This window comes from Acartia tonsa, chromosome 13 (genome assembly GCF_053477335.1).
Source record: "Acartia tonsa isolate MP-2025a chromosome 13, ASM5347733v1, whole genome shotgun sequence".
Taxonomy (NCBI): Eukaryota; Metazoa; Arthropoda; class Copepoda; order Calanoida; family Acartiidae; genus Acartia; species Acartia tonsa.
In genome coordinates this window covers 10,304,815-10,325,163 of record NC_137272.1, presented here as the reverse complement: position 1 = coordinate 10,325,163, position 20,349 = coordinate 10,304,815, and the positions used below count along the sequence as shown (strand labels likewise).

The 20,349-nt window shown below is 32.5% G+C and overlaps 2 protein-coding genes across 6 annotated transcripts in view; one reads left to right on the top strand and one right to left on the bottom strand.

Moving 5' to 3' along the window:
- BRWD3 (bromodomain and WD repeat-containing protein) overlaps positions 1 to 20,349 on the bottom strand; it is a 69,616-nt gene that overhangs the window by 20,590 nt on the left and 28,677 nt on the right. The window contains exons 48-63 of one of the 5 annotated variants that reach the window (XM_080181121.1): positions 19,791 to 19,910; positions 19,144 to 19,244; positions 18,434 to 18,620; positions 17,718 to 17,805; positions 17,179 to 17,333; positions 16,791 to 16,844; positions 15,814 to 15,906; positions 15,179 to 15,303; positions 14,787 to 14,869; positions 14,154 to 14,249; positions 13,850 to 14,001; positions 6,056 to 6,085; positions 5,937 to 5,972; positions 5,099 to 5,247; positions 3,164 to 3,269; positions 1,755 to 2,865 (exon numbers count right to left, since the gene is read on the bottom strand). In XM_080181121.1, coding sequence (XP_080037247.1) covers positions 3,169 to 3,269; positions 5,099 to 5,247; positions 5,937 to 5,972; positions 6,056 to 6,085; positions 13,850 to 14,001; positions 14,154 to 14,249; positions 14,787 to 14,869; positions 15,179 to 15,303; positions 15,814 to 15,906; positions 16,791 to 16,844; positions 17,179 to 17,333; positions 17,718 to 17,805; positions 18,434 to 18,620; positions 19,144 to 19,244; positions 19,791 to 19,910 — 1,570 coding nt within the window. In that variant the 3' untranslated portion in view covers positions 1,755 to 2,865; positions 3,164 to 3,168. Of the gene's footprint in view, positions 1 to 1,754; positions 2,866 to 3,163; positions 3,270 to 5,098; positions 5,248 to 5,770; positions 5,807 to 5,936; positions 5,973 to 6,019; positions 6,086 to 13,849; positions 14,002 to 14,153; positions 14,250 to 14,786; positions 14,870 to 15,178; positions 15,304 to 15,813; positions 15,907 to 16,790; positions 16,845 to 17,178; positions 17,334 to 17,717; positions 17,806 to 18,433; positions 18,621 to 19,143; positions 19,245 to 19,790; positions 19,911 to 20,349 lie in introns of those variants that run through there. The other 4 variants (XM_080181123.1, XM_080181124.1, XM_080181122.1 and 1 more) reach the window with 4 other exon arrangements.
- LOC145304563 (uncharacterized) lies at positions 11,893 to 13,582 on the top strand. The gene is made up of 4 exons (XM_080146473.1): positions 11,893 to 12,516; positions 12,616 to 12,696; positions 13,091 to 13,187; positions 13,395 to 13,582. The coding sequence occupies exons 1-4, from the start codon at positions 11,893 to 11,895 to the stop codon at positions 13,454 to 13,456; spliced, it is 864 nt and encodes a 287-aa protein (XP_080002599.1). The 3' UTR covers positions 13,457 to 13,582.

The following is a 20,349-nucleotide window of genomic DNA, read 5'->3' as shown; positions in this document are numbered from 1 at the left end:
TATAGTAAAATGAAGAAAAAAATGGAGGTACATACGTCCCCTCTATGATTTAATTTTATTTCCAAATAAACAAGATGACAAATAAACATAAAAATATTTATTTGCATTAATGGTCATTTTGATACTGTTCCAATAAAATAGTAAAATCAGACCAAAAGCGATATGTGGAAAAAAAAAAATAAAGCTACTAGTACATTTATATATTGACATAGATATCTCTAAGAGTGACAGGAAATTTAATTTCAATACTATAAATCACAAATAAGTTTGAAAATCGGACCACTAACACCAAAGCTATGTGGAAATCAGTTGTAAAAGAGGAATGCATAAAAGCAGTGTGACAGCTGTTTTACACTTAATTATGCCCCTTAATGAAGGGAATGTTACCAAGAAGTTTCAGCTGCCTAACTTTTATGCAAGCCGAGAAAATCACGTTTCCCCCCTTAAAACGTTTCAGACAGACATTAGATTAGCTTCACTACAAAAAATGTTTTGGTTAAAAAGTATTTATTAATTTCAAGGCATCTACACTAAATAAATGTATGATTACTATTACAGCAGTCTAGATTAGTCAGGGAATAGGACAATGAACTATGTTTATTAACACGCCATTATCCCCTCCCTCCCCGATATTATTAAATAATACACAAGCATTTTTATAACATTCGACGATTTATTGGTAAACTCAATCAAGAAAAAAATGAAAATAAGTAGTAGTTAAATATGAATTTTTGTTACAATGATCGATCCTAAGTTAACACCATTTACAGAGAAAAAAAAAATGTCGCAAGTAAATTTTTCACCTTGAATTAAATGAAAAGTCTCTATTAACTTAAATTTTTGTTCAAAATTCTCATTGTAACTACTAACAATGATGAAAAAAGTTTAAGAACCAAGAAAAAAAGGTTTTGCAATCAATCACCAAAAAATTTAAATAGAATGCTGTTGAATGCTGCTTTAGATTGTAAGTCACTAAAATTCCAGCTACATTAACATCGTGAACTAAACTAAATGGTAAGATATCAGAATTGATTACTATGTTTTAGGATCAAAGCTCTAAAACACAACAATCCAGCCATGTATCTAACTATAAATACTATTGTAAGTAAAATTGAACACAAATTATTTCATAATAATGGAGATCACATATTTCGACAAAGTTTTATAATTACAATGCGTCCAAAAAGTTGAAGTTTTGTGATAAAAATATTAGTTAAAAATCAATTTTGACCCTGCATAACATCCTATAAAATGGTGGTATTAGAAAGCTCAATTTAAATACATATCAAAATCTTACTTTGGAATGTTAAAATACAGCAGTTAAACGCTTAACCTATAGAAACCATTAGGTAAACCTTTTGAAAAGTAAAAAAACTTTTTGAAAAAAGCAAGCTATAATTTAAAAATATTTTTAGCTTACCGTATGTAGGTATCTGAATGAACTTAACACTTGTTTTTGCGGGATATTAGGAGACCCCCCCTTCCACCCACCCTCCCCCCCCCCCCGATTATATTCTAATAATTTTTACACGCCATTTTAACACTCAACGCCTTGTGGGTTGGATTTTCCCCAAAGGGCCCAATAAAAAGTAAGTAAAATTAGCTTTTTATATAAATGTAAAGTTGACAATCGAAACATTGTTGTATTGTTTTAAGGTTAAGTTATTTTGAATAATATAATAGGATCGCACTGTATTATCAAACTTTTTTTTACTTAATACAAACAGGTTTGGTTACTTAAAAATGACACATTATTAAGTTTTGGATTCACAAATAATGCAATAAATACAATAATCATTACATATAAAAATATGACAAAAAATTGTTTTAATTTCAATAATACAATAAAATTATTGACATGTAAAAGTAAAATCTTGTGAAAAGAGAGGGATAATTGTTATATGAATATCGGGGAATAGTCCCTTTCGTGGCAACGCCCCTTAAGAGGCGATTCGTCGTATTTTTAAATGGCTTTTTATAGGTTATTTTAGGTTAGGTTGTATTGGGTTAGATGATTTCCCCATAGGGTTAGGCAATTGGCCCCGCAGGGGCTAGAAATAGGAGAAAAGCTACTGTGAAAAATACAAAGAATCGCCCCTTAAGGTTCGTTGCCACGAAAGGGACTATAACCGAATATCGTAGTCAAGGTGCTTTGGGCAGATTACAAAAATTAAAGTTCATTAAAAATTCCAAGGATAAGACAATGGACAATGAATTAATGTAAATTCGCAATAATGATAAACAAAATTACCTCTTGTGGGTATCCAAATTATTAGTTGAAAAGTGTTAACATTAATAATTTGGCCAACGTAACTTGAAAACAAGATTATATTATAAAACTTTGGGTACTAATTTTATTTAAAGTCATATGTCCCTTCTATCCTTGGTTAATTTTTTTTTCTTTAAAATGCTAAAACTACACTGATTACGAAATCTCTAAAAATCCCCCTTTAATGTAAAAAATGAAAATATGAATGGTGATTCAAAGATATTATGAAACTTAAACTAAACTAAGACATCTAATAAAAATACAATTTTTGGTGTTACTTATTATAGTAATAAAAAAATAATACAAATTACAAAATAAATAGATATACAAACGTTTATTTGAATGGATTTTTTTTATAATTTTAGGGGATATTTATCAATCTTCATGGCAATTAGCGATAAATCTTTCAATAATTTTTGAGTGCAAATTCGGCATTTGGTAGTTGAATAAGAGTTCAGAGAGGGGAAAGGGTGTGGATCTGTTTTTTTTCTGCCATTGTTATCTCCCTGTAGAATATATAGCTGATATTTTTTGCTTTCTACAACAGATTTGTGTTGTTGAATATTTTTTCTTCTTGGCGTTTAGTTTAGAAAAGCCTAAAAAAAATAAAAATAAAATAAATATAACACAGTACTAGTATATTAGTTAGAAGCGACCTGTTATTCAACTATGTAACAATAATAATCCCTATATGAAAGTAACAGGATATCGCTAACCGCTGAACCGACATGGTTCTCTTTTAAGTGAAGCTTCTTATTATCCCCCCTTACAAGATAAATCAACCGTTAACTATTAACTCTACCCCCCCCCCCTCCTCCCAAAAAAAACGCTTTGCCTTTTCTTTCTAAAGCTAAAAAGACAGGCAGACAGACAGAGACTAAAAACTGTGTATACCTGTATCATTCCAGTAATCTTCGGTTGATCCTCCTGACCCTCCCCCTGGAGCTGACACCTCCTCCTCCGCCCCCAGACTCGTGTTGACCGTCGTCTTCAGACATTTCTAGAAAATAAAGAGTTAGTTCAACTAGCTTATACAAACAACGAAAATAATTCATGAAAAAATCAAGAAACCGATACGTGATTTTCAGCTGTTGTTGTTTCACTTGGTAGATTTGACAACCTTTATATTTGCCCCCCAAATATTATTTTAAATTTATTTCGCTTGTTGGCTATACCGTATTCCTGTAGTTCAACGAGGATGACAACATCCAGGTACTTTCTGCTTTTTGTATTTTTAAGCATGACCGACAGATTATCGGACCAAGTAAGTTATATACTGTGAATCGTATAAAAAGTTTAGCTAGCTAAAAAAATTTGGGTACTTTAATTAAATATTGGTTCCCAACTAATATACTATTGAATAATCTATAGAGGGAGTAATTTATTTTATCATCATTGGGGATTAATATCAATTTATAGTCCATTGTCCTATCCCTTAAGATTCCTGATTTAAAACAAAGTTATATAATGATATTATGAAATGAAATATCAACAACTTTACGTGTTTGACATTATAAATGTCATTTCTCTCAGGAAGGGAGGGGACATTGGGCTGTTTATTACACTAGTTCCCAGAGTTTTATAATAATTGATTTACTTATTTGTAAGCTAAGCGATTGGAATTTTTGATTGTTTTTTTTCATGAAGTTATGTGTCCCTATGTTTAAAACACTAATTGAAATTTACAAAAGGGGTGTTTTTTCTATTATCATTGGAGAAGTACATGAATTCGGCCATTGTCTTATCCCTTTAGATCCCTGCATTTCTCTGATCTAACTGTCTTTCCAGAGAATTGTTTTCAACAACTTGTATTTTAATATTCCCATTACATTGATAAAGATAAACAAGAGTGTCAACATCCATAAGTAGCGAAGCACATAAAAATAATGGACAGTAAAGCAGAGTTTTCACCTTCAGAGTTGTGGATCCGCATTGATTGTATGCGGATCCAGATCCTCAAAATTTGGTCCTTGGATCCTTGACAATAAAAATAAAATCACCAAATTTTTCAAAAAAAATTTGTTCCTTAATCTCGAAGTCAAAAATACTTATAATTTTTAAGTCTGAACCTAAACCTTAAAGATTGGCTCTCATCACTTGAATGTCTTTGTAAGTGACTATTTTATATAAATTTAGGTAGATTTTTCCATTTTTTCCGCATTTTTTTGAGTCCAAGGATCCGGATCCGCATGTTTTTGCGGATCCGGATCCTTGGACTAAAAAAAAATGCGGATCCTTGCAGATCCGGATCCACAACTCTGCTCGTAGGTATATATATTTCCTGGCAATAGAAAATAAGTGTTCTTTATAGAAATATATGTATAAGTGTGCTATAGAGTAGATGTCCAGATTTAACCTTACCGACAGGCCGACATACAGCAAAAACAAATTCTAAATCTTAAAACCTTTTTTAAGGGCCTAACCCTAGGGGCTCTTATACCATTTACGTTTACTTAACCTAACCTAAAATAAGCATAAAAAAATACATTTTTTGGTTCATTAAGGAGCCAAATGCAATGTTGAGAAACCGCCAGACATCTTCTACAGCATTAACTACATCCAAAATACCTGAGTCATCTTGGTTTAATTTACCAGGACGTATCCCCCCCTTCCATTCAGTATTTTCCATTGAGTGAGGTAATTAGTAAATAATAATGGTACCATTAATTTTAAAAAAACTTAATCGAATTTTGATTGGTTGTTTCAAACTAGCAATGCAGTGTTAAACTTTTCAACCAATAATCTTCAAATACGTAGAGAAGGCGTATTTTAGGGATGTACATCAATTTATCGTCAACAGTCTTATCCATTAGAATCCCTGAAATTTACCTGAATCATCTTGGTTCCTGTTACCACCAGGATATCCGCCGCGGGTGCTGTTATTCCTCGCCCGCCGCCGTCTAGAGCTCAGGTCCTCATCTGACGAATCTAGGTCGCGGTAACCCACAATGGCGGCTGCCGACTGCCTTTGCGGCCGCCTAAAACAAAATTTAAACATTTTGATTTAAGACTTTAATTCAAGATCAAAATTTGTTGGACGAGTAATAACTAATTATATATAAATCTATCGCAAATTACGTATAAACAGGATAATTATAGCCTTATACCTTATTGTACAAGGAATCAATATTCCAGAAATCAAGGATTGGGTGATTATTAAAAAATAATTATCATCATGTTTAAATGACATCGAACTGAAAATGATTAAAAGGTTGCTACACTTTCTAAACTGTACCTAACAACCATGTAACCCACCCCCTCATTTGCAAATACATTTAAAATAAAGGGGAAGGGGTTAACTAAATTCTATGCCTAACCCTTGCCTATCCTTGCTGGGCCTACACCTGCAGGAGGCCCTAACCTTGCGAAGCCCATACCTGCAGTGTCCTTACTCTGATTGGATACCCAGAACCCATATAACCTTACCTAAAGTATTAGAACCCCTCCCCCCTTCTTTTAAACATAAGGGGGGGGGGGTTGATCTCAACTATAGAACTATACCTGGAACCACTTGCAGAGGATCCTCCAGGTGTGGACCTGCTGGTCAGTACACTATATACTATTACTCAACTATAAAACTATACCTGGAACCACTTGCAGAGGATCCTCAAGGTGTGGACCTGCTGGTCAGTACACTATATACTATTACTTAACTATAAAACTATACCTGGAACCACTTGCAGAGGATCCTCCAGGTGTGGACCTACTGGTCAGTACACTATATACTATTACTCAACTATAGAACTATACCTGGAACTACTTGCAGAGGATCCTCCAGGTGTGGACCTGCTGGTCAGTACACGCCGAGATCTTTTCCTAAACAAACAAGTGTCATTAACTAATATGTTGAGGCAAATATTTCTATTTTCATCACGGAGGAGCAGGAGGGCATCTGTTTTGAACATTTAAAATAATTCCAATAATATATTTTTAAGGTTGCGTGATTTTATTTAGCTTAGTTCGAGTGATTTTCTGAGTAGTAATGATTCATACGCCTCCAAAATTAGTTTGTTTTCCATTTTTTTGAGGGGGAAGTTTTATCTGTACTTAAAAACTGAAATAATTTTAAAATCTTATTTAAGTGATTTATCTCGCCCCAATTTTATTTTTTCTTTAAATTTTTAAAGTACCTAAACAACTTTTTAACAAAAAAAACAGAGTATGAATTGTTAAAAATTATGGTTCATAATATATATTTTAAATACTTGTATAATTGTCAGTATGAATACTTCAATACAAAAATAAATTGGTGTTGTCAGTATTGAAAAACATTAAACCATATTAAGTTCTTTATAATAAAAATTTTAACGTCAATTAATTTTCCATGGACGGCTTTGACAGTAATTTACTAAAAATATCAAATTCTTTTATTCAATATAAGGGGGGGGGAAGTTTGTACACTTATAGGAAATGAAATTCAGTACCAAAGTTTGGGAGGGTACTGTGGGCTTGTTTTTAAAGTTATCAACCTAATTCTTTTTGTAGGCTCTCTTATATGACTGGATATACACGTATTTCTTTGAAAATTGAATTTCGGCACTTTCCTTCTAGGGGCTTGTGGAGCAATAGACCCCCCAAAACACTAAAAATATGAGTTCTGAACTTATTTTTAAAGATATCAACCTGATTTTTTTTATAATACTTTTTTTAACATAACCGAATCACCGAACCATTACAGATTTCATTTTGGGACTTTCCTTCTAGGGGCTTGTGGAGCAATAGACCCCTCAAAACACTAAAAATATGAGTTCTGACCTTATTTTTAAAGATATCAACCTGATTTTTTTTTATAATACTTTTTTAACATAACCGAATCAACGAACCATTACAGATTTCATTTTGGGACTTTCCTTCTAGGGGCTTGTGGAGCAATAGACCCCCCAAAACACTAAAAATATGAGTTCTGACCTTATTTTTAAAGATATCAACCTGATTTTTTTTTTAATAATACTTTTTTAACATAACCGAATCAACGAACCATTACAGATTTCATTTTGGGACTTTCCTTCTAGGGGCTTGTGGAGCAATAGACCCCCCAAAACACTAAAAATATGAGTTCTGACCTTATTTTAAAGGATATCAACCTGATTTTTTTTATAATACTTTTTTAACATAACCGAATCAACAAACCATTACAGATTTCATTTGGGGACTTTCCTTCTAGGGCTTGTGGAGCAAAAGACCCCCAAAAACACTAAAAATATGAGTTCTGACCTTATTTTTAAAGATATCAACCTGATTTTTTTATAATACTTTTTTAACATAACCGAATCAAAGAACCATTACAGATTTCATTTTCGGACTATCCTTCTAGGGTGTAGTGGAGCAAAAGACCCCTAAAACACTAAAAATATGAGTTCTGACCTTATTTTTAAAGATATCAACCTGATTTTTTTAACACTTTTTTAACATAACCGAACTTGGTAACTTTTACAGATTTCATTTGGGACTTTCCTTCTAGAAGCTAGTGGGGCAAAAGACATGCTGTATTTGTTGCAATTGAAAAACCAATCAATAACTAGTTTTCTTTTTTTACACTGAATACTTAATTTTTTTCAATTCAAGGGTGAGCAAAAAAAATGCGTAGATTTTTAAAATTCAAATTGCGCGGCTTGTGTTAATAGTAGAAAAATGTTACACATATCATTAGAACCGACAAGAAGTCTATTTTTTGGAAATATAAGAACGATTCCTCTGCTACGTATAGTTAGGGAGCTACGTGTTAAAATGTCCCAACTGACTTAAAACTTGACTTGCGAGTATATTAGTAAATATTAGACAATAATTCTTGCAAAAAGATGTGCGTACATTTTTAAAATTTATATTGCGCGGCTTGTGTTAAAGGTAGAAAAATATTAAGCATACCGTTAGAACCGCTATGAACTGTATTTTTTGGAAATATAAGAACGGTTCCTGTGCTACAAATAATCTAGGAGCTAGGTGGTAAAATGTCCCAAAATTTACTCGCAAGCCAAGTTTTAGGTCAGTTGGGACATTTTAACATGTAGCTCCTTAACTATACGTAGCAGAGGAATCATTCTTAAATTTCCAAAAAATAGACTTCTTATCGGTTCTAATGGTATGCGTAACATTTTTCTACTATTAACACAAGCCGCGCAATTTGAATTTTAAAAATCTACGCATTTTTTTTTGCTCACCCTTTATGTAGATAGTTTTTGACTTTTTTAAATTTTTTAAAATTTGTTAGGATACATCATCATTTTTAGTCTTTGTACAGTATTTCTATACCAAGTATTATGAAACCTTAATCTAGTTGTCTTAATGTAATTTTTTTTAAGAATACTACATAATATTTGAATATGACTGTGAATTGATTCAAGCGCATTTTCATTGGACCCTAGAAGGAAATCAAAATCTGTAATGATTACATAGTTCATTTATGTGAAAAAATTTCACATTAAAAAAATATTTTTAGTGTTTTGCTTCACTAGCTTCTAGAAGGAAAGTCCCAAAATTAAATCTGTAAAAGTTACCAAGTTCAGTGTTAAAAAAGTGTTTTAAAAAAATCAGGTTGATATCTTTAAAAATAAGGTCAGAACTCATATGTTTAGTGTTTTGGGGGGTCTTTTGCTCCACTAGTCCCTAGAAGTAAAGTCCCAAAATGAAATCTGTAATGGTTCATTAAGTCAGTTCTTAAAAAAGTTTTCTTTAAAAGTTACCAAGTTCAGTGTTAAAAAAGTGTTTTAAAAAAATCAGGTTGATATCTTTAAAAATAAGGTCAGAACTCATATGTTTAGTGTTTTGGGGGGTCTTTTGCTCCACTAGCTCTAGAAGGAAAGTCCCAAAATGAAATCTGTATTGTTTCGTAGATTTGGTTATGTTAAAAAAGTATTATAAAAAAATCGGGTTAATATCTTTAAAAATAAGCTCAGAACTCATATTTTTAGTGTTTTTGGGATCTTTGCTCCACTAGCCCCTAGAAGGAAAGTCCCAAAATGAAATCCGTAATGGTTTCTTAGTTCGGTTATGTTAAAAAAGTATTATTTAAAAAAAAAACAGTTTGATATATTTAAAAATAAGCTCAAAACTCATATTTTTAGTGTTGGGGTCTTTTGCTCCACAAGCCCCTAGAAAGAGAGTCCTAAAATGAAATCTGTAATAGTACGTAGATTTTGGGGGTCTTGCTCCAGAAGCCCCTAGAAGGAAAGTACCAAAATGAAATCCGTAATGGTTTCTTCAATTTTCTTTTAGTGTTTTTTTGGAGTCTTTTGCTCCACTAGCTCTAGAAGGAAAGTCCCAAAATGAAATCTGTAATGGTTCGTTGATTCGGTTATGTTAAAAAAGTATTATTGAAAAAAATCAGGTTGATATCTTTAAAAATAAGGTAAGAACTCATATTTTTAGTGTTTTGGGGGGTCTTTTGCTCCACAAGCCCCTAGAAGGAAAGTCCCAAAATGAAATCTGTAATGGTTTGTTGATTCGGTTATGTTAAAAAAGTATTATAAAAAAAAATCAGGTTGATATCTTTAAAAATAAGGTCAGAACTCATATTTTTAGTGTTTTGGGGGGTCTATTGCTCCACAAGCCCCTAGAAGGAAAGTCCCAAAATGAAATCCGTAATGGTTTCTTCAATCGGTTATGTTGAAACAGTATTATTTTTAAAAAATCAGGTAGATATCTTTAAAAATAAGGTCAGAACTCATATTTTTAGTGTTTTTTGGGGTCTTTTGCTCCACAAGGCCCTAGAAGGAAAGTCCCTAAATGAAATCTGTAATGGTTCGTTGATTCGGTTATGTTAAAAAAGTATTATTAAAAAAAATCAGGTTGATATCTTTAAAAATAAGGTCAGAACTCATATTTTTAGTGTTTTGGGGGGTCTATTGCTCCACTAGGCCCTAGAAGGAAAGTCCCAAAATGAAATCTGTAATGGTTCGTTGATTCGGTTATGTTAAAAAAGTATTATAAAAAAAAAATCAGGTTCATATCTTTAAAAATAAGTTCAGAACTCATATTTTTAGTGTTTTGGGGGGTCTATTGCTCCACAAGCCACTAGAAGGAAAGTGCCGAAATTCAATTTTCAAAGAAATACGTGTATATCCAGTCATATAAGAGAGCCTACAAAAAGAATTAGGTTGATAACTTTAAAAACAAGCCCACAGTACCCTCCCAAACTTTGGTACTGAATTTCATTTCCTATAAGTGTACAAACTTCCCCCCCCCTTACTTGGTTTATAATGAAAAAGATTGTACCTACATATATTACCTATTGTACGGTGTATTAAAATTGAAAAATAAGTATGTTAGGAAAGTTGTAAAACAATGAGAGTGAGTTCAAATGTCTCAGCTATACTTGGTATGAATTAAATGCTTGAAATTAACAACATGAATGGAAATATCTTGGCCAATAAGCATCCAAACTCCATTAAACCAGTTTTTAGAACAAAGTTGGATTTTTAATCACAGCGATCCCACTGCTGATGCTTATATTGAGCCAATTTTGGAAACACTTTGGAAACGCCCATTGGCTTACTGGTAACGCAAAATAACTACTGCCACTGAGCCGGTGGGTAATTCCGAAGTGTTTTCTGGCTCACCACTGTCATTTTGATTTAAATATCCATTTTTTTATTGGCAGCACTGGCAGTGGCAGTGGGCAGCACAAAAATATTTAAAGATCCAGCAATGAAATAGGTATATTTCTTTAATAATCTGTGCCAAATTAAAATGAAAAAATATTAAATAAGAATGTTCTTGAACAAGTCTTGAAACACCTGCATTGAAGATATTTGATTATGATCAAATGATAGTAATTTAAAAGAAATTACCATTAATGAATTCCAAAAAATTGTATGTCCATAGTTACATATTGAATAGGTTTAGTAATAATCAACACTCAAAATGAACAACACGAACAAGTTTCTGTACATAACTATTCAAGTTCTTGCATTTGCTTTCTTTATCTACCAAACCAAGGAAATAATTAAATTTTAATATTTATGGGGTCTAAGAGGGAAAAACTTTTAAGCAATAAGAACCTGAAACTGTTACGTTTTTTAATGGTAAAAAACTATTTGAAAATTTAGAAAATGTTGGGGAAAAAATAAGTGTAAGGTTTGAATCAATAACATTCCTGAGTCATTGCTGTTTCAACATAATTTAATTAAACTTCCATAGGCAGCCTTACAGAAGTACTATTCAATGCCTATAGTCTCATTGACTTCAACAACAACAACAGATCAGGTATTTATAAGATTTTAAAAAACAATTCTATAAAGTAGAACGTTTTTCTTGAACTGCCATATTAAATCTCAGAGCTGTAACTCTTTATTTAGTTGATTTCCTTTGACTTTTAGTTTTGGTTTTAAAAAAGTGTGAGAAATATCCCCCACAATTTTTTCTTTTAGAATAGCTAAATGTAATTCTATGTTCAGCTTGAAGATCCAAAGATCTATGTTTGTGTTGATGATCAGTACAGCTATGTTGCAGGACAGGCACATGGATATGTTTACAATTCAGACATATTCATGGGTAGAATTAATGGATCAGTAAGTTTCAAAGTTTTTATTTTACTACTTGTATTTACTAATTTTATTTCTTTTTAAAAGGATCATTTATCTTTAATATTCAATGTTAAAAATGTTGATGTTATTTTCATTCAGAAAATGTTGAGCTGGAGAGGAAAGTATGACAACCTGACTTATGCTCAACTTATCGATGAAGTTTATACAGATGATGATGACACAGATATTAAAATTACAAATGGAAATAATGTAACAATGGAAAGTGTTTTTATCCAACCCAATGGCTTCTGTACAAAAATGACAGATTTTGATGTTGATAAAGAGCTTGAATTGACATCTACGAGTAATCTCAAATTTTTCATTGTTGATCCCTTAACTGATAACACAATTTGGATTGAGAAGCACTCATTCTCTGGAGACACAATAGAATCAATCAGAATGTATGAACATGAAGGAGCTCTATATGAGATGAAAGCCTACACTGTCAAAGTTTCAGTTGTAGATCATTCATTACAGAAAGGAGTTACCTGCACTGATTACAGAGCTGAAAATTTACGATATGAAGACTGTGTCAAGAATGAGTTCAAAAAAAAACTTGAACCAAAGTTTGGATGCCTACCAGAATGGATATCTACTGATAATCCCTGTACAGAGCCAATAACAGTTGATGATAAGACATACAACGACTTTCAACTGGTAACTTATGAGATGATTTATAGCAGACGTGTATCAATGATATCTGCCTGCCTACCTCCCTGTTTTCAGGTATATCAATAGAGCAGGATTCCTTGTATTGACTTCCATAAAGTTTATCCTGACCATTGAATATTATTTTACTGTTTGACATACATAATACTTTTCTAGACAAAATACTTTGCTGTCAAAACACTTCATAGGTCCAACTACCCTAGTGCAAACTTTATATCAATCTACTTTTCTAAGGAGGTAAGATGCTCATTTTTAAAAATACAGAAAACATGCTCAATAAAGCATAGAGCCTTTGTTTATATTTCTTTTTGTATATTTTAGGACTATTTTTTTTCATATTTGTTATTTAATTTCATGTTCCATAGGTATATTAATAGAATGTACAATTAGTATTGTATTTACATTTCTTTGTTTGTATTTATGGACTATTTCTTTTCATATTTGTCATTTAATTTCAGTGTCTATAGTTATATTAATAATTTAATATAATGTACAATTATCATTTAAATATATATTGTATTGTTTGTAATATTTTAGTTGATATTTTCTTTCATGTTTGAAACTTCATGATTGCATGGTAAATAGGCACATTTTTTTTATTAAATAATGATATATGTTTATAATTCTTAAGGTTGATGTGTATACAGATTCAAGCAACTATGATGAATTTGCTCTTTTAGTTGAAGTGGGAAGTTCCCTTGGATTGTGGATTGGTTTATCTGCTTTAGGTGAGCAAGAGTAAATTTTAGTCAATTTTTTAAAATGACACCAAATTTTCTTTTAGGTTGAAAAACATACCTACTAACTTTAAAAATTATCTTTATTGTTGGCAAATTTAAATTTTATTATCAGGAGTAGGAGAGAATTGTATCAATCATAACAACATTAAAGAATTAAAAAGATAATTATCTTGCATGTATATCTATTATTTTTAGGTGTATTGGACCTTGTTATCAAGTGTGTTGAATGGGCTAATCAGAAGATAAAGTTCTCCTAGATTTTATTGGTATTAAAAATATTTGCTGGTTGTTTATAATTCTGTGTATTCTTAATTAGGTCTTAATGTTAAATTCAATTATAAAATTTCATTTTTAAGATATTTTATTCTAATAAAAGATTGTAAACTTTTAGTTTATCCTTATCATGATATTGGTATATAAACTCTTTTACTTTAAAGACCTTTTGTATGTTCTTAGGCGATACTTATTAGCAAAAGCATTTCCCCTTTATTTTTTACAGCATGGCTTCAAAACCAATTAATATCCATCGGATTAGAACCGGTTCTCATCCACACTGAAAAATTTTGTTTAGCATCGTATTACAGACAATTTTCTATTTCCAAGCTGTCTTTAATACTATGCGATAAATAAATAATAAACATTAAAATTACCTTCTTCCAAAATCACTTTCATCCCCACTGTCCTCCGGGCCTCCAGCTCCTCCTGTTCCAGGTACAACCTCCAGAATCTGGTTGCTGACTGGTGCTGCCCGCCTGGAACCTCCTCCCCTACTGCCTCGTCTGTGATCCACCTCCTCTTCCTCCTGAAGATGAGACTTGCAAATCTTTTTAATTTTCTTCAGCAGGGATATAAGGGAAAGAACATACGATGATAAATTGAGAGATTTACAGAGATGATACAATGTATTCCCAATTATGTAAAACAAAATTGCCCCTTCTATTCTTAACAAAATACCTGTTCTGAAAAATCATCATCCTGTTCAGCTTGTTGCGCGGCATTCCTTGAACGTCGTCTTCCACGTGATACAGGGATATAGGATTGAGATTCCTGCTGTTGAAAACATTTTATTTATTTTGGCAAACTAAATTTGAAAGAGTAAACTTAGACTCGAAGTGCTACAAAATAATAATTAAGGACCGCCAATGTGGTGACATGTTCTCAAAAACAAACATTTTTAACATCTTTAGTTATTTTTTGGCGAGACTGGAAACAGAAGAGTGGGGGAATGCCTTAGCCCAAACCAGGCACAACTCTTTAACATACACAGTTAGGACTTTCAGGTTAAGATAGTGGAATCAAAGGGTTTATCTATAATACAAAGTAGCTTGATTGGTCTTATTGGTCCTGTGGTTGTTTTAGGTTATTTTCTTGGGGGGTGGGACACGCCCAACCCCCAAAAAAAACAAAAAATCCTCAAATCCCTCTTTTTAGGTAGGCGCTGTAGGGCTAGGCGTCAGCCTGTAGCAGTGCCTATTTTTAAAAAAACAAACTCTATATAGGAGGGTTGACTTCCCCTTACCTCATAAGGCAAAGTCCCTAGAGGCAAGGGGCGAAGCCGCTATTGAATTCAAAGTAAATAAAATGTGCCTCGTCGTTTGAGAATGATTGATCCAGGTAGTTTGGCCTGGCACCAGATCTACGCCGCGAGCCTCCACTTCGTCCTGGGGCATCTAGATCGATAGAAAGTAAAATAGATAGGCAGCCTGTTAGACAGATAAATAGGTTAGATAGAGACAGTAATTTGAATACAAAAAAGCCCGTAAATTGGATAGACAGATAGACTGGAGGTCAGATAGATAGATAGACAGTGAGTAAAGTAGGTAGATAGGCAAGGCACTAAGAGGTCACTGAATAATATATCAGGTAATTGTCTGCAGTTTACATCTATAATCATACATTTATTGTGAGAAACAGCTGATTTCGTAAAAACCATAAATAGACTTGTCAATTTGCTTTAAAACTTTAGCAAATACACTAACCTGTCCTGAAATCAAAAGATTCTTCATGATATCTGACTGGTCGTTTGGCTCTTTTACCCCTGCCCATCTCCTCATTGGGGCCTCCTGCGTCTTCGTGATGCGACGAATGCTTTCTTCTCCCACGCCTGGCATAGTAGATGGATTATATATACTTAAAGTGGTTTTTAATTTTGTTTTACGAAATTTTTTCTTCTGGTTAATTCAGTTGTTTGTTCCAGCTGAAGTCCAACTCTTACAGAGTGTTTAGGAAGTTTTCTCATTTTTAGTTTGTTTAAGCAAAAATAAAATTGAGCATGAGGGGGAAAGAGAAAGGAATTTAAAATCGGTAACTTTGTCGACAGACAGACAAGCAGGAGATAGAGGCACAACCACTTATAAGAGCAATTTAAAAAATTAAAAGTCTGTTTCAAAGTGCATATTCAAGGACAAAACGCTCTATTTGTTTTAAACTAATTGAAAATACGAGGAAGTTTTTCATGTGTTTGTGTTTATCTATAGGAAAAAAATAAATTAATTGAATTTGGGTATGGGTAGGTTATATATTTCAAAAATATGGGGGGAGAGGGTGGGGTCTTTGCTCGCTAGGAACTTTGAGAGAAATGACCTAACAAAAGCAGAACAGAAAATTATCATACCTTGAAGCTTCCATGAGAAGTTCCTCATTAGAATAATCCTCCAGTCTGACTGTGGAATCTTTCTTCCTTGGACTTCCTCTACCTGCGGATCTTCTGGAATAAAACAAAAATATATATAGGAGGGATCTTACGGGATAAGACATTATATGAGGGATCTTAAGGGATAAGACATTAAACGATACAATCAATATACATTACCTATACATCCCCATTTGTAAAAAATAATAGGGGTAGTTGCACGAAATGCATTTAAAGTTGAATTTAGTTAACTGCATATTTTTTTTCTGTTCAATGGTTTAAAAACTACGTTTTTAGTGCATATATTTTAAAGAATTTAAATTTTCTACAATGTAGTTTTTATAAATATCAAGACTTGAAAATAGCATTCTTGTGATATATGGAATTTATATAGCTGGCTTATTTTCGCAAAAACAGCATGACGATAATCTAGTGATGTCAAATAGTTTGTTAGTTTTTGTAATACAAGATCATACATTTTTGATGGTTTACTTGTAACTTATACTTTAAACCATATTTCAAAAATGCACTTCATTCAACTATCCCTTTCCCCTACTTCGGATTAAAAGTATTGGTTAAAATGTTTTGACAATAGTAGTTAGGAACCAATCAATCAAAATTTAATGAAAGTAGCCAAAATTTGAGAGTTAACCAATAACCAATAAAACAAGATGACTAAGTCGTAAAACTTTGATTACTTCTATAAATCTAAGTCCAATATTTCCCCTTTCTTATAGGAATTGTATTTTAGAATCAGAATGTAAACAGGTCAAAAAAAAATTTTGGTTTATTTGTTCTTGATTAACTTTTTGTGCCTGCCCATAATATATTAGGGGACAGAGGGAAGTTACATAGCCTAATACTAACTTAATACTTAAATTCAAAGTAATCCCAGGATTTATATAATAGTATTCTGTCAATTAATTAAGTATATAACAAAGTAAAACAGCTGTTTTTACCTGGCCGAGGTGGATGGAGGTGGCAGCGGCTCCTGGTCAGAGTCGGTTCCAAGTCTTAACAAACAAGTTTGTTTAAGCAGGGATTTTAAGGGTTAAGACAATGAACGTTAAGATGATGAACAGAATTCCTCTTCTTGTTGAGATTAAAATTATTCCTCGAAATGTTTAGACAATTTCAGATTAAAGCTAACAAATCAAAATAAGATACCTAATGTAGTTATAAACTTTGGGAGTTGGTCAAATATCCATTCCCTCCCTGGTTTTAAGCTAATTAACAAAATGCTGCACTAATAAAAAAGAAAGCAAAAATTGTTCCTGATGTAAAATCTACTAAAAATGCACAAATATCAACTACTGAAATACCAAATTTCTTAAAAATAAGTTCTACCTTTCATTAATCCTTGGATCCGTACTGCTATCAGCAGCTGAAATTGTGACTGTTTCAGCTGCTTTACTCAAGCTGCTGCTGCTTCCAGCAGCTTCCGACTGCCCGGCAGATCTGCTAGATGACCCTCTTGGCGGCCGCATTTCTTCTCTTGGACCCTAAACAAAAATAAATCCAGAAATATTTAGGGATGAACAATGAAGAAAGACAATGAACGATAAATTGATGTACACTCCCAAGAATAAATAAACAAAATTATCCCCTTCTTTCTATTGAAATTATTCGTTGAACAGTTTAATTAAATACTACCACATAGTTTGGAACCAACCATTGTAAATTCAATAAAAGTACCCAAAGTTTTTAGGCCATTGAATAAGATAACGTGGTTGTAAAACTTGGGGTACTAGTGCAATCAATTCACAGTCAATTATCCCCTTCCTCTCTGAAATTGAATACATAAAATCAACTTAAAAAAATGCAACTTAAAATCTTATCTTATATCAAAATATTCAAATGTCTGTCTCTGTCGGTCATTCCCTTACCTGTCTGTCATGTCTGGAACGTTTTCTCCTAGAGGTTCTCTCCTCCTCTTCAGACATACTCTCTTCATCAGATTCAGTTTTGGCGAATCTAGGGAATTATATTTTAAGTAAAACTTTGAGGACTTGACTTATCAATGTATACATCCACAAGTATAATAAACAAAATAACCACTTATGGAGATTAAAATTATTGGTTGAAAAGTTTGGATACTACCAGTTTTGAACCAACCAATCAAAATTCAATAAAAGTACCCAAAGGTGTAGTTTCACAAAACGCATTTGAACTTAACTTAGTGAACCGCATATTTTTTCCTGGTTAAACTACATTTATATGGCATATCTTTGAAAGAATATCAATTTTCTACTACGTAGTTTTTAAAATATCAAGACTTGAAAATCGTCTTTTTAAATTGCATATATATTATAAAAAGACGCTTTTCAAGTCTTGATATTTTCAAAACTACGTGGTAGAAAATTTAAATTATTTCAAATATATGCCATGTAAATATAGTTAAACTCATTAACTAGCAAAAAATATGCGGTTCACTAAATTAAGTTCAAATGCATTTCGTGAAACTACCCCTTTTATAAGTCAACATAAAAGACCACTGGTTACCTACAGGTTAATTTTAAGTCCAATACCTATACTCTTTCTCTTTGGTTTTAATAAATATATTTAACATTTGAATTAAAAAAACACACGATGAAAAAGCTACCTTGATAAAGCTCTGGCAGTAGCTTGTCTGCGCGGCCTGGGAGCGAGAGAATCAATATCACGTTTTCTCTTCTCTCCCCGCTGCTTTTTCCCGCCATCCGATGAATGTCGTCTTCGCTGTTTACTTTTCCCGCCTTTTGCCGAGGATTTTCTGCGCGGCGCGTATTCTTCCTCTTCATCAAAGTCTTCTAAAAAAAGAAGACAAACATTTTAATAGAAAATTAAGTAATTTTGTGAATTACATTTTTTAATGAAATAATTCTAAGCAAAAAGAGAATATTTTTTTTTTTTTAATTAATGCTAGGTATTCTTTTGTCTATCATTAACTTATTTGTAAAGTTGCATTAAGTGCATTACGGAAAAATTATTTCAAGCATAAGTTACAAGTATACCATCAAAGATATATGATTTTGTATTACAATATAAAACAAACAATTAGACATCAGACATTAAACAAATAGGGATAAGATAATGTCCGATAAATTGATGTACATTCCATATGATATGATGGTACACAAAATTACCCCTACTGTAGATTAAAATAAGTGGTTGAAACGATTGAACACTCAACCAATCAAAATTTACTGGAGTCCCCAAAGTTGTTAAGCCAACGAATAAGAAACCTTTATTACAAAACCTTGGAGACCAGTGTAATGAACAGCCCACATTGTCCCATTTCTCTCTGGCTCCTAATTATTTGTGATAAGTCACCTGAAAATTGTTCATCACTATCCTCTTCAGGAGTGCTCTCCTCCGTCTCTTCCTCAGACAACTCTTCTTCAGAATCAACAACAAATGATTCCTTTCTTCTCCTGAAATTTGGATCCTTATATAAAAGTGGCAGAATATCTGTTTGTCTTGTCTGTAGCTTTAGGACTAGCAAACCGCTGGACTTATATCATATGGTTCTCCTTTACAGTGAAGCTTCTTTTATATGTCCAGAGGTGGATTCTTAAAAAAATTTTGCCCCACTATGCGATTAGTGGGGCAAATTTTTTTAAAGAATCTACCTCAGGAATGGTTTTAACTATTTTAAGGGAAGATATCTCCATTTCCCACCCTCCCAAGAAAATTGCCCCTGTAAATTATTTTTAGTACTCTTAGCCGAAAAGAAATTAAAAATACAATAAAAATTGCCAATATATACCAAACTATTAAAAAGGTAGCCTGGAAATGTTCTAAGCTTAACATTGGTAGAAGTGTTAAAAACGGTCAGACACGCAAACTTTTTTGGAAATCAATGTTTTGGAGGTCCCATTTTAGAAGAAAGGCATAAAAAATAAAGTCCCAAAGTTTTTTAAATTTTAAAGAATAGATGATTGTTAAAGAACTTTGGGGACCCGTGTAATTCACAGTACCTTGATTTTCCTCTCTTTCCTCTCCTCTGTGAGATGGGTAAATCTTCTGAATCTTCTTCCTCTGTTTCCTCTCTTCTTCTCTTTCTCTTCTCCCCCTTCCCACCTCGCTTTCGTGGACTGTTGAATAATCATCATTGAATTTTCAGGGATCTTTAGGGAATAGTCAATATATCCCTATTGATAATGAACAATAATATCCCTTCTGTACATTAAAATATTTGCTTGCAAAAGTTGGAACCAACCAATCAAAAAGTACCCAAAGTTTTTAAGTCAACAAATAAGATATCGTCATTAAAAGACTTTGGGGACCAGTGAAATAAACAGACCATGGTCCCCTCTCTCTCTGAATCCTTATATTATAGACATTAGACAATGGGCGATAAATTGATATATCTCCAATGATATTACCACTTCTGTAGGTAGTTAAAATTATTGGTAAGAAGATTAGACTTTACTAGTTTAGAACCAAAATTTCATAAAAAATAACCAAAGTAAACAAATGAGAAAACATGACTTTAAACTTTGGGCACCAGTTTAATAATGAATTTTTGTACTTAGA